The sequence below is a fragment of the Oncorhynchus tshawytscha genome, unplaced genomic scaffold (genome assembly GCF_018296145.1).
Source record: "Oncorhynchus tshawytscha isolate Ot180627B unplaced genomic scaffold, Otsh_v2.0 Un_contig_1104_pilon_pilon, whole genome shotgun sequence".
NCBI classification, from domain to species: Eukaryota; Metazoa; Chordata; class Actinopteri; order Salmoniformes; family Salmonidae; genus Oncorhynchus; species Oncorhynchus tshawytscha.
In genome coordinates this window covers 30,429-45,000 of record NW_024609016.1, presented here as the reverse complement: position 1 = coordinate 45,000, position 14,572 = coordinate 30,429, and the positions used below count along the sequence as shown (strand labels likewise).

General features: G+C 43.6%; 1 protein-coding gene across 1 annotated transcript in view; it reads left to right on the top strand.

The window, feature by feature from the left end:
• The window catches only part of LOC121844116 (multiple epidermal growth factor-like domains protein 11), a gene marked incomplete at its 5' end in the record, with an annotated part of 45,167 nt that overhangs the window by 16,500 nt on the left and 14,095 nt on the right, over positions 1–14,572 (top strand). The window contains 2 exons of the mRNA XM_042314008.1: positions 1,885–2,013; positions 4,016–4,252. Of these exons, the coding sequence (XP_042169942.1) occupies positions 1,885–2,013; positions 4,016–4,252 (366 nt within the window). The remainder of the gene's footprint in view (positions 1–1,884; positions 2,014–4,015; positions 4,253–14,572) is intronic.

Sequence of the window (14,572 nt, the reverse complement as noted above, 5' to 3'; positions counted from 1 at the left end):
ACTGTGCTCTTGCAGTCATCTTTGCAGGATGGCCACTCCTAGGGAGAGTAGCAACAGTGCTGAACTTTCTCCATTTATAGACAATTTGTCTTACCGTGGACTGATGAACATCAAGGCTTTTAGAGATACTTTTGTAACCCTTTCCAGCTTTATGCAAGTCAACAATTCTGAGACCTATTTTGTCCGAGGCATGGTTCACATTTGGCAATGCTTCATACGAATAGCGAACTCAAATTTTGTGTTTTTTTATGGGGCTATCTCGTCTCATTGATTGGACTCCAGGTTAGCTGACTCGTGACTCCAATTATGGAGAAGTCTATGGAGAATGGAGAAGTCTATAGAGAATGGAGAAGTCTATAGAGAATGGAGAAGTCTATGGAGAATGGAGAAGACAATAGAGAATGGAGAAGTCTATGGAGAATGGAGAAGTCTATGGAGAATGGAGAAGTCTATGGAGAATGGAGAAGTCTATGGAGAATGGAGAAGTCTATGGAGAATGGAGAAGACAATAGAGAATGGAGAAGTCTATGGAGAATGGAGAAGTCTATGGAGAATGGAGAAGTCTATGGAGAATGGAGAAGTCCATAGAGAATGGAGAAGTCTATAGAGAATGGAGAAGTCTATGGAGAATCAAGGAGAAGTCTATGGAGAATGGAGAAGTCTATAGAGAATGGAGAAGTCTATGGAGAATGGAGAAGTCTATGGAGAATGGAGAAGTCTATAGAGAATGGAGAAGTCTATGGAGAATGGAGAAGTCTATAGAGAATGGAGGAGAAGTCTATGGAGAATGGAGAAGTCTATGGAGAATGGAGAAGTCTATAGAGAATGGAGAAGTCTATGGAGAATGGAGAAGTCTATGGAGAATGGAGTAGTCTATGGAGAATGGAGAAGTCTATTAGAATGGAGAAGTCTATAGAGAATGGAGAAGTCTATAGAGAATGGAGAAGTCTATGGAGAATGGAGAAGTCTATAGAGAATGGAGAAGTCTATAGAGAATGGAGAAGTCTATGGAGAATGGAGAAGTCTATAGAGAATGGAGAAGTCTATGGAGAATGGAGAAGTCTATAGAGAATGGAGAAGTCTATGGAGAATGGAGAAGTCTATAGAGAATGGAGAAGTCTATAGAGAATGGAGAGAAGTCTATGGAGAATGGAGAAGTCTATGGAGAATGGAGAAGTCTATGGAGAATGGAGAAGTCTATAGAGAATGGAGAAGTCTATGGAGAATGGAGAAGTCTATGGAGAATGGAGAAGTCTATGGAGAATGGAGAAGTCTATGGAGAATGGAGAAGTCTATGGAGAATGGAGAAGTCTATGGAGAATGGAGAAGTCTATAGAGAATGGAGAAGTCTATGGAGAATGGAGAAGTCTATAGAGAATGGAGAAGTCTATAGAGAATGGAGAAGTCTATGGAGAATGGAGAAGTCTATAGAGAATGGAGAAGTCTATGGAGAATGGAGAAGTCTATAGAGAATGGAGAAGTCTATAGAGAATGGAGAAGTCTATGGAGAATGGAGAAGTCTATAGAGCATGGAGAAGTCTATGGAGAATGGAGAAGTCTATGGATGGAGAAGTCTATAGAGCATGGAGAAGTCTATGGAGAATGGAGAAGTCATTAGCCTGGGGGTTCACATACTTTTTCCAACCTACACTGTGAATATTTAAATGATGTATTCAATACAGACAAGAACAATACAATAATTTGTGTGTTTATTAGTTTAAGCAGACTGTGTTTGTCTATTGTTGTGACTTAGATGAAGATCAGATCAAATTTAATGACCAGTTCATGCAGAAATCCAGGTAATTCCAAAGGGTTCACATACCTTTTCTTGCCACTGTATATAGTGTGTGTATATTGTCTCCTAACTCTTCCTGTTCCTCTCAGAGTGTCGTCCCGGTACGTTTGGCTACGGCTGTCAGCAGCTGTGTGTGTGTATGAACAACGCCACCTGTGACTATGTGACTGGAACCTGCTACTGCAGCATCGGATACAAAGGCATCCGCTGTGACCAGGGTAGGTGTGTGTGTGTGTCTGTCTGTCTGTCTGTCTGTCTGTCTGTCTGTCTGTCTGTCTGTCTGTCTGTCTGTCTGTCTGTCTGTCTGTCTGTCTGTCTATGTGTGTGTGTGTGTGATTGCTGACCGATGTGCAAGGTGGACAGAGTTTACACTTTTGCGACTATTCTATTTGTTCCATTATATTGGGCAAGCTATGCCCTGCACACCTCATGTTCTGAGAATTTGTTTATCACAGTATGTATTTGATCCAGGTCTGGTGTTTATTACAGTATTTGATCCAGGTCTGGTGTTTATTACAGTATTTGATCCAGGTCTGGTGTTTATTACAGTATTTGATCCAGGTCTGGTGTTTACTACAGTATTTGATCCAGGTCTGGTGTTTACTACAGTATTTGATCCAGGTCTGGTGTTTACTACAGTATTTGATCCAGGTCTGGTGTTTATTACAGTATTTGATCTAGGTCTGGTGTTTATTACAGTATGTGATCCAGGTCTGGTGTTTATTACAGTATTTGATCCAGGTCTTGTGTTTATTACAGTATTTGATCCAGGTCTGGTGTTTACTACAGTATTTGATCCAGGTCTGGTGTTTACTACAGTATTTGATCCAGGTCTGGTGTTTACTACAGTATTTGATCCAGGTCTGGTGTTTACTACAGTATGTATTTGATCCAGGTCTGGTGTTTATTACAGTATTTGATCCAGGTCTGGTGTTTACTGATCCAGGTCTGGTGTTTATACAGTATGTATTTGATCCAGGTCTGTGTTTATTACAGTATTATTTGATCCAGGTCTGGTGTTTATTAAATGTATTTGATCCAGGTCTGGTGTTTATTACAGTATGTATTTGATCCAGGTCTGGTGTTTATTACAGTATTTGATCCAGATCTGGTGTTTATTACAGTATTTGATCCAGGTCTGGTGTTTATTACAGTATTTGATCCAGGTCTGGTGTTTACTACAGTATTTGATCCAGGTCTGGTGTTTACTACAGTATTTGATCCAGATCTGGTGTTTATTACAGTATTTTATCCAGGTCTGGTGTTTACTATTGTATTTGATCCGGGTCTGGTGTTTACTACAGTATTTGATCCAGGTCTGGTGTTTATTACAGTATTTGATCCAGGTCTGGTGTATACTACAGTATTTGATCCAGGTCTGGTGTTTACTACAGTATTTGATCCAGGTCTGGTGTTTATTACAGTATTTGATCCAGGTCTGGTGTTTATTACAATATTTGATCCAGGTCTGGTGTTTATTACAGTATTTGATCCAGGTCTTGTGTTTATTACAGTATTTGATCCAGGTCTGGTGTTTACTACAGTATTTGATCCAGGTCTGGTGTTTATTACAGTATTTGATCCAGGTCTGGTGTTTATTACAGTATTTGATCCAGGTCTGGTGTTTACTACAGTATTTGATCCAGGTCTGGTGTTTACTACAGTATTTGATCCAGGTCTGGTGTTTACTACAGTATTTGATCCAGGTCTGGTGTTTACTACAGTATTTGAATCAGGTCTGGTGTTTACTACAGTATTTGATCCAGGTCTGGTGTTTATTACAGTATTTGATCCAGGTCTGGTGTTTACTACAGTATTGGATCCAGGTCTGGTGTTTATTACAGTATATATTTGATCCAGGTCTGGTGTTTACTACAGTATTTAATCCAGGTCTGGTGTTTACTACAGTATTTGATCCAGGTCTGGTGTTTACTACAGTATTTGATCCAGGTCTGGTGTTTATTACAGTATGTATTTGATCCAGGTCTGGTGTTTATTACAGTATTTGATCCAGGTCTGGTGTTTATTACAGTATTTGATCCAGGTCTGGTGTTTACTACAGTATTTGATCCAGGTCTGGTGTTTACTACAGTATTTGATCCAGGTCTGGTGTTTACTACAGTATTTGATCCAGGTCTGGTGTTTCTGTGTGTATTAATGGTGATCTGTGTTAGTGTTTGTGTGTTTATTTAAATATGCCTCCCCCCCTCTCTATTCCAGCTGCCCTGATGATGGAGGAGCTGAATCCTTACACTAAGATCAGCCCGGCCTTGGCATCAGAGCACCAGTCAGCGGGCGCTGTCATGGGCATCATCTTCCTCCTCCTCTTCATCATGACCGTGTTGGGGGTGGTGGTGTGGTGGCGGCATCACCAGAGAGAGAAAGGAGGGCAGCACATGCCCAGTGTGTCCTACAGCCCTGCCCTGAGGATCAGCAGTCAGGGTTACTCCCTCTCTGGTGAGACGCTCCAGACTCTACCACTTAGTCATGTTAACTAAGTCAGTCAGGGTTACTCCCTCTCTGGTGAGACGCTCCAGACTCTGCCACTTAGTCATGTTAACTAAGTCAGTCAGGGTTACTCCCTTTCTGGTGAGATGCTCCAGACTCTACCACTTAGTCATGTTAACTAAGTCAGTCAGGGTTACTCCCTCTCTGGTGAGACGCTCCAGACTCTACCACTTAGTCATGTTAACTAAGTCAGTCAGGGTTACTCCCTCTCTGGTGAGATGCTCCAGACTCTACCACTTAGTCATGTTAACTAAGTCAGTCAGGGTTACTCCCTCTCTGGTGAGATGCTCCAGACTCTGCCACTTCTCTTTCAGTGTGGTAGTCGTATTAACTAAGTCAGTCAGGGTTACTCCCTCTCTGGTGAGACGCTCCAGACTCTACCACTTAGTCATGTTAACTAAGTCAGTCAGGGTTACTCCTCTCTGGTGAGATGCTCCAGACTCTACCACTTAGTCATGTTAACTAAGTCAGTCAGGGTTACTCCCTCTCTGGTGAGATGCTCCAGACTCTGCCACTTAGTCGTATTAACTAGTCAGTCAGGGTTACTCCCTCTCTGGTGAGACGCTCCAGACTCTACCACTTAGTCATGTTAACTAAGTCAGTCAGGGTTACTCCCTTTCTGGTGAGACGCTCCAGACTCTACCACTTAGTCGTGTTAACTAAGTCAGTCAGGGTTACTCTCTCTGGTGAGAGCTCCAGACTCCACCACTTAGTCGTGTTAACTAAGTCAGTCAGGGTTACTGCCTCTCTGGTTACGCTCCAGACTCCACCACTTAGTCTTGTTAACTAAGTCACAGGACTGTCTCTTTACAGTGTGGACTCTCTCCACAGGACTGTCTCTTTACAGTGTGGACTCTCTCCACAGGACTGTCTCTTTACAGTGTGGACTCTCTCCACAGGACTGTCTCTTTACAGTGTGGACTCTCTCCACAGGACTGTCTCTTTACAGTGTCGACTCTCTCCACAGGACTGTCTCTTTACAGTGTGGACTCTCTCCACAGGACTGTCTCTTTACAGTGTGGACTCTCTCTATAGGACTGTCTCTTTACAGTGTGGACTCTCTCCACAGGACTGTCTCTTTACAGTGTGGACTCTCTCCACAGGACTGTCTCTTTACAGTGTGGACTCTCTCTACAGGACTGTCTCTTTACAGTGTGGACTCTCTCTATAGGACTGTCTCTTTACAGTGTGGACTCTCTCCACAGGATTGTCTCTTTACAGTGTGGTCCCTCTCCACAGCCCTCGGGGGTGATCTGACTGAAATTGGGGGTGATCTAACTAAATTCAGGGGTGATCTGACTGAACTCTCTTTCCAGCTAGATCCTCCTCTCTCTTGCTGTTTGTGTTCTCAGCAAACTCAGCTTTCTGATGAAACCTCTGTTTTTAACAGCCTTGTATTGAAAATGTCCCGATGGAGCTGTGTGTTTTTGCGTTTGCTTGCGTGCTCGCCCATGTGACTGTGAGTGTGGCTGTGTGTGTGTAGAGTCCTATGCTACAAGCTGATGTTTCCGTGGTGAGCAGGGCATCAGTGTACAGGCTTTGTTCTCCTCTCTAGACTCCTCTCCTACCATCAGCAACGTCAGTCATTGTTTCACTAACCCCTCCTACCACACTCTGGGAGCATGTACCTACGCTGGCCACTACGCCAAGCCTGACAAGAAGACCAGAAGGGCCAAGGTGGGTGGCAACGAACCTTAATAACTTTATTTATGCTAAGAGTACATACTGGCAACTGCCAAGATAAAGAAAACAAAAAACATAAAAATATCTTAATAGTTTTCACAACGAGCAGACAGAACAGCTTCAATGCACCTCATCATAGATTCTACAGGTGTCTGGAACTCTATTGGAGGGATGTGACATCATTCTATTGGAGGGATGTGACATCGTTCTATTGGAGGGATGTGACATCGTTCTATTGGAGGGATGTGACATCATTCTATTGGAGGGATGTGACATCGTTCTATTGGAGGGATGTGTACATCATTCTATTGGAGGGATGTGACATCATTCTATTGGAGGGATGTGACATCATTCTATTGGAGGGATGTGACATCATTCTATTGGAGGGATGTGACATCATTCTATTGGAGGGATGTGACATCGTTCTTCCACCAGAAATTCAATCGTTTGGTGTTTTTGTTGGTGGTTGGAAAACGCTGGTCTCAGGTGCCGCTCCATAATCTCCCAGAAGTGTTCAGTTGGGTTGAGATCTGGTGACTGAAACGGCCAGGTCACATGGTTTATTTCGTTTTTCATGCTCATCCAACCATTCAGTGACCACTCCTGACATGTGTATGGGGCATTGTCATTGTATGGGAAAGCATAAAAGCTACCATTACTATGTTAATTGCTTAATTAACTCAGGAACCACACCTGTGTGGAAGCACCTGCTTTCAATATAATTTGTATCCCTCATCTACTCAAGTGTTTCCATTATTCTGGCAGTTACCTGTGCATTGGCATTCTCCAAGAAACATGTGTCTTTCATTTGTCAGTTCTTGGTGTGTTGTTCCACATGTAGCAGCTACTCTTCCTGGGGTCCTCATTAGCTGTTCCACATGTAGCAGCTACTCTTCCTGTGGTCCTCATTAGCTGTTCCACATGTAGCAGCTACTCTTCCTGGGGTCCTCATTAGCTGTTCCACGTGTAGCAGCTACTCTTCCTGTGGTCCTCATTAGCTGTTCCACGTGTAGCAGCTACTCTTCCTGTGGTCCTCATTAGCTGTTCCACGTGCAGCAGCTACTCTTCCTGGGGCTCCTCATTAGCTGTTCCACATGTAGCAGCTACTCTTCCTGGGGTCCTCATTAGCTGTTCCACGTGTGCCTCAGCAGCTACTCTTCCTGTGGTCCTCATTAGCTGTTCCACGTGTAGCAGCTACTCTTCCTGTGGTCCTCATTAGCTGTTCTTCCTGGGGTCCTCATTAGCTGTTCCACGTGCAGCTACTCTTCCTGTGGTCCTCATTAGCTGTTCTTCCTGGGGTCCTCATTAGCTGTTCCACGTGTAGCAGCTACTCTTCCTGGGGTCCTCATTAGCTGTTCCACGTGTAGCAGCTACTCTTCCTGGGGTCCTCATTAGCTGTTCCACGTGCAGCAGCTACTCTTCCTGGGGTCCTCATTAGCTGTTCCACGTGTAGCAGCTACTCTTCCTGTGGTCCTCATTAGCTGTTCCACGTGTAGCAGCTACTCTTCCTGGGTCCTCATTAGCTGTTCCACGTGTAGCAGCTACTTCCTGGGGTCTTCCTGTGGTCCTTCATCAGCTGTTCCACGTGTAGCAGCTACTCTTCCTGGGGTCCTCATTAGCTGTTCCACGTGTAGCAGCTACTCTTCCTGGGGTCCTCATTAGCTGTTCCACGTGTAGCAGCTACTCTTCCTGGGGTCCTCATTAGCTGTTCCACGTGTAGCAGCTACTCTTCCTGGGGTCCTCATCAGCTGTTCCACGTGTAGCAGCTACTCTTCCTGGGGTCCTCATTAGCTGTTCCACGTGTAGCAGCTACTCTTCCTGGGGTCCTCATTAGCTGTTCCACGTGCAGCAGCTACTCTTCCTGTGGTCCTCATTAGCTGTTCCACGTGCAGCAGCTACTCTTCCTGGGGTCCTCATTAGCTGTTCCACGTGCAGCAGCTACTCTTCCTGTGGTCCTCAATAGCTGTTCCACGTGTAGCAGATTTTCTTCCTGGGGTCCTCATCAGCTGTTCCACGTGTAGCAGCTACTCTTCCTGGGGTCCTCATTAGCTGTTCCACTGTTCCACGTGTAGCAGATTTTCTTCCTGGGGTCCTCATCAGCTGTTCCACGTCCTCATTAGCTGTTCCAGCAGCTACTCTTCCTGTGGTCCTCATTAGCTGTTCCACGTGCAGCAGCTACTCTTCCTGCTGGGTCCTCAATAGCTGTTCCACGTGTAGCAGCTACTCTTCCTGGGGTCCTCAATAGCTGTTCCACGTGTAGCAGCTACTCTTGCTGGGGCCCTCAGTCTGTCTGTGTGTAGCAGCTTCTCTTGCTGGGGCCCTCAGTCTGTCTGTGTGTAGCAGCTACTCTTGCTGGGGTCCTCAGTCTGTCTGTGTGTAGCAGCTACTTTTGCTGGGGCCCTCAGTCTGTCTGTGTGTAGCAGCTACTCTTGCTGGGGTCCTCAGTCTGTCTGTGTGTAGCAGCTACTCTTGCTGGGGCCCTCAGTCTGTCTGTGTGTAGCAGCTGCTCTTGCTGGGGCCCTCAGTCTGTGTGTGTTTCGTTCCCAGGTGAAGGACAAGAGGTTAAACAGGAATAGTGCTCCAGAGTGGACAGCCTACTATAACCTCGATGAACTGGGTATGTCTGATGACTCCCTTATAAAACCCATTGTAAATACAAGTTGATTTGGGATTGTTTAACCTCTCTGGGATATGTGGGACGGTAGCTTCCCACCTGGCCAAAAGCCAGAGAAAATGCAGAGCGTCAAATTCAAATAAATTACTATAAAAATCAACACATGCAAGATATCAAATTAAAGCTACACTTGTTGTGAATCCAGCCAACATGTCAGAGTTCAAAAAGGCTTTGTTGCGAAAGAAAACGATGCCATTATCTGAGGATAGCACCATAGTAAACAAAGAGAGAAAAGCATATTTCAACCCTGCAGGCGCAACACAAAACGCAGGATATATAAAAATATAATTCATGCCTTACCTTTGATTAGCTTCTTTTGTTGGCACTCCAATATGTCCCATAAACATCACAAATGGTCCTTTTGTTCGAATAATTCCGTCGATATATATCCAAAATGTCCATTTATTTGGCTCGTTTGATCCAGAATAACACCGGTTCCAACTTGCGCAACGTGACTACAAAATATCTCAAAAGTTACCTGTAAACTTTGCCAAAACATTTCAAACTTCTTTTGTAATACAACTTTAGGTATTTTTTAAAGTAAATAATCGATAAAATTGAAGACGGGATGATCTGTGTTCAATACAGGAGGAAAACAAACTGTAGCTTTCTGGTCACGCGCCTCTATCTAACAGTACACATAAAGTTACCCTCGTTCAAGATGGGCGTACTTCTTCATTACACAAAGGAAAAACCTCAACCAATTTCTAAAAACTGGTGACATCCAGTGGAAGCGATAGGAACTGCAAGAAGGTCCCTTAGAAATCTGGATTCCCAATGAAAACCCATTGAAAAGAGAGTGACATCAACTAAAAAAAAATCGGAGGCACACCTTTAGGCACACCTGCTGTATAGATGGCCATATACACTGACTGTTCAAAACATTAGGAACACCTGCTGTATAGATACACTGACTGTTCAAAACATTAGGAACACCTGCTGTATATATACACTGACTGTTCAAAACATTAGGAACACCTGCTGTATAGATACACTGACTGTTCAAAACATTAGGAACACCTGCTGTATAGATACACTGACTGTTCAAAACATTAGGAACACCTTCTGTATAGATACACTGACTGTTCAAAACATTAGGAACACCTGCTGTATAGATGGCCATATAGTTAAACATAATTAATCTGTCCCTTTAACATCTCTGTAGGTGTGTACCGTGTAGACAGACTCTTAATCTGTCCCTTTAACATCTCTGTAGGTGTTTACTGTGTAGACAGACTCTTAATCTGTCCCTTTAACATCTCTGTAGGTGTTTACTGTGTAGACAGACTCTTAATCTGTCCCTTTAACATCTCTGTAGGTGTGTACCGTGTAGACAGACTCTTAATCTGTCCCTTTAACATCTCTGTAGGTGTTTACTGTGTAGACAGACTCTTAATCTGTCCCTTTAACATCTCTGTAGGTGTTTACTGTGTAGACAGACTCTTAATATGTCCCTTTAACATCTCTGTAGGTGTGTACCGTGTAGACAGGCTCTTAATCTGTCCCTTTAACATCTCTGTAGGTGTGTACCGTGTAGACAGGCTCTTAATCTGTCCCTTTAACATCTCTGTAGGTGTGTACCGTGTAGACAGGCTCTTAATCTGTCCCTTTAACATCTCTGTAGGTGTGTACCGTGTAGACAGGCTCTTAATCTGTCCCTTTAACATCTCTGTAGGTGTGTACCGTGTAGACAGACTCTTAATCTGTCCCTTTAACATCTATGTAGGTGTGTACCGTGTAGACAGACTCTTAATCTGTCCCTTTAACATCTCTGTAGGTGTTTACTGTGTAGACAGACTCTTAATCTGTCCCTTTAACATCTCTGTAGGTGTGTACCGTGTAGACAGGCTCTTAATCTGTCCCTTTAACATCTCTGTAGGTGTGTACCGTGTAGACAGGCTCTTAATCTGTCCCTTTAACATCTCTGTAGGTGTGTACCGTGTAGACAGGCTCTTAATCTGTCCCTTTAACATCTCTGTAGGTGTGTACCGTGTAGACAGGCTCTTAATCTGTCCCTTTAACATCTCTGTAGGTGTGTACCGTGTAGACAGGCTCTTAATCTGTCCCTTTAACATCTCTGTAGGTGTGTACCGTGTAGACAGGCTCTTAATCTGTCCCTTTAACATCTCTGTAGGTGTGTACCGTGTAGACAGGCTCTTAATCTGTCCCTTTAACATCTCTGTAGGTGTGTACCGTGTAGACAGGCTCTTAATCTGTCCCTTTAACATCTCTGTAGGTGTGTACCGTGTAGACAGACTCTTAATCTGTCCCTTTAACATCTCTGTAGGTGTTTACTGTGTAGACAGACTCTTAATCTGTCCCTTTAACATCTCTGTAGGTGTGTACCGTGTAGACAGGCTCTTAATCTGTCCCTTTAACATCTCTGTAGGTGTGTACCGTGTAGACAGGCTCTTAATCTGTCCCTTTAACATCTCTGTAGGTGTGTACCGTGTAGACAGACGCTACAGCTCCTACCATGAACAGTACTACAGAGGTAGAGTATGAGACTCCACTATGTCCTTATGAAGAAGACCATCTCATATAACAGAGTGGTTGGTCTGTGTTACCCAAAGACTTTCCTGCACTGTAGTGTGTGACTGCATGTGTGACTACATCTGTGCTGTGTGTGTGTTTGTGTCAGAGTATGTGAGCGGAGCGAGGAGTGGAGGGTGCCCAATTTGACTGGAGCGCGGAGCGAGTAGTGGAGCCCAATTTGACTGGAGTGCGGAGCGAGTAGTGGAGCCCAATTTGACTGGAGTGTGGAGCGAGTTTCCGGACCTTCTCGCCCGCTCCAGTTTCGCTCCAGTACCTCTCCAGCAGCGCTCACTTCATGAGCTCAGGGTGTGCCCGGCCCAGAAAGCATTTGATGTCTACTTGTGTGCTGCTATAGCCCCTTGCTTTAGCTACTGTCATGGAGTTCACTAAATATTTTCATAAAGAAACAGATAAAACACACAGGTGTTAAATCAAGGTGACTTACAAAGATGAGCTGGACCAAGAGCAAGAGAGGGAGTGTGGTGATGTAGTGTGGTGATGTAGTGTGGTGATGTAGTGTGGTGATGTAGTGTGGTGATGTAGTGTCCACAACTAAAGAAGAGAGGGAGTGTGGTGATGTAGTGTCCACTACTAAAGAAGAGAGGGAGTGTGGTGATGTAGTGTCCACAACTAAAGAAGTGAGGGAGTGTGGTGATGTAGTGTCTACAACTAAAGAAGAGAGGGAGTGTGGTGATGTAGTGTCCACAACTAAAGAAGAGAGGGAGTGTAGTGATGTAGTGTCCACTACTAAAGAAGAGAGGGAGTGTAGTGATGTAGTGTGGTGATGTAGTGTCTACAACTAAAGAAGAGAGGGAGTGTGGTGATGTAGTGTCCACTACTAAAGAGAGGGAGTGTGGTGATGTAGTGTCCACTACTAAAGAGAGGGAGTGTGGTGATGTAGTGTCCACAACTAAAGAATCACGGTGGAATCTGAAAAGACACCTATCCTGAAAGTATGATGGTGTACTGTGTGCACATGATAACAGACAGGAATGAGGTGGGTAGATAACTACAGTACCAGTCAAAAGTTTGGACACACCTACTCATTCAATAACCAACTAATTGTAAAAAAAAATCGAAATATATTTTATATTTGAGATTCTTCAAAGTAGCCACCCTTTGCCTTGATGACAGTTTTGCACACTCTTGCAACACCACTAAGCAAGGGGCACCATGAAGACCAAGGAGCTCTCCAAACAGGTCAGGGACAAAGTTGTGGAGAGGTACAGATTAGGGTTGGGTTATAAAAAAATATCAGAAACTTTGAACATCCAATGGAGCACCATTTAATACATTATAAAAAAATGGAAAGAATATGGCACCACAACATACCTGCCAAGAGAGGGCCGCCCACCAAAACTCACGGACCAGGCAAGGAGGGCATTAATCAAAGAGGCAACAAAGAGACCAAAGATAACCCTGGAGGAGCTGCAAAGCTCCACAGAGGAGATTGAAGTATCTGTCCATAGGACCACTTTAAGCCATACACCCCACAGAGCTGGGCTTTACGGAAGGGTGGCCAGAAAAAAGCCATTGCTTAAAGAAAAAAATAAGCAAACACGTTTGGTGTTCGCCAAAATCATGTAGGAGACTCCCCAAACATATGGAAGAAGGTAATCTGGTCAGATGAGACTAGAATTGAGCTTTTTGGCCATCAAGGAAAACGCTATGTTTGGCGCAAACCCAACACCTCTCATCACCCCAAGAACACTATCCCCACAGTGAAGCATGGTGGTGGCAGCATCATGCTGTGTGGATGTTTTTCATTGGCAGGGACTGGGAAACTGGACTGACTGATGGTGCTAAATACAGGGAAATTCTTGACGGAAACCTGTTTCAGTCTTCCAGAGATTTGAGTCTGGGACGGAGGTTCACCTTCCAGCAGGACAATGACCCTAAGCATATTGCTAAAGCAACACTCGAGTGGTTTAAGGGGAAACATTTAAATGTCTTGGAATGGCCTAGTCAAAGCCCAGACCTCAATCCAATTGAGAATCTGTTGTATGACTTAAAGATTGCTGTGCACCAGCGGAACCCATCCAACTTGAAGGAGCTGGAGCAGTTTTGCCTTGAAGAATGGGCAAAAATCCCAGTGGCTAGATGTGCGAAGCTTATAGAGAGAGAGACTTGCAGGTGTAATTTCTGCAAAAGGTGGCTCTACAAAGTATTGACTTTGGGGGGGTGAATAGTTATGCACGCTCAATTTTTCAGTTTTTTTGTCTTATTTCTTGTTTGTTTGACAATAAAACATATTTTGCATCTTCAAAGTGGTAGACATGTTGTGTAAATCAAATTATACGAACCCCCCAAAAAATCTATTTTAATTCCAGGTTGTAAGGCAACAAAATAGGAAAAACACCAAGGGGGTGGATACTTTCGCAAGCCACTGTAGATTGAGATCACCACTTTAATAAATGGATCACCAGTCACTTTAAACAATGCCACTTTAAATAATGTTTACATATCTTACATTACTCACATCACATGTACAGTATATATTGTATTTTATACCATCTACTGCACCTTGCCTATGCCACTCGGCCATCGCTCATCCATATACTGATATGTACATATTCTCATTCACCCACTCATTCTCACTCACATTAACATCTGCTAACCATGTGTATGTGACCAATAAAATTTGTTTTGATATATATATATATATATATATATATATATATATATATATGCAAAAATACATATGGGGATTGGAAATGATGCAGCACTGATAGAAGCCACAATCTATCTGAAATATTAAAGCTGATCTACCCCATAAAAAATATATATACTGTATATATATATATATATATATACAAATATAAAAATTATACTTTTCATTCAAATCATATGGTTTGGTTTCAATACTTCAAAAGCTTATGGTAGGTCCCGGCAGTCACAACAATAGATGGGTGTTGGTTAAATGGTAGGTCCCGGCAGTCACAACAATAGATGGGTGTTGGTTAAATGGTATGTCCAGGTAGTCACAACAATAGATGGGTGTTGGTTAAATGGTATGTCCAGGAAGTCGCAACAATAGATGGGTGTTGGTTAAATGGTAGGTCCCGGTAGTCACAACAATATATGGGTGTTGGTTAAATGGTAGGTTCAGGAAGTCACAACAATAGATGTGTGTTGGTTAAATGGTATGTCCAGGAAGTCACAACAATAGATGGGTGTTGGTTAAATGGTAGGTCCAGGAAGTCACAACAATAGATGTGTGTTGGTTAAATGGTATGTCCAGGAAGTCACAACAATAGATGGGTGTTGGTTAAATGGTAGGTCCCGGCAGTCACAACAATCAATGGGTTTTGGTTAAATGGTAGGTCCCGGCAGTCACAACAATCAATGGGTGTTGGTTAAATGGTAGGTCCCGGCAG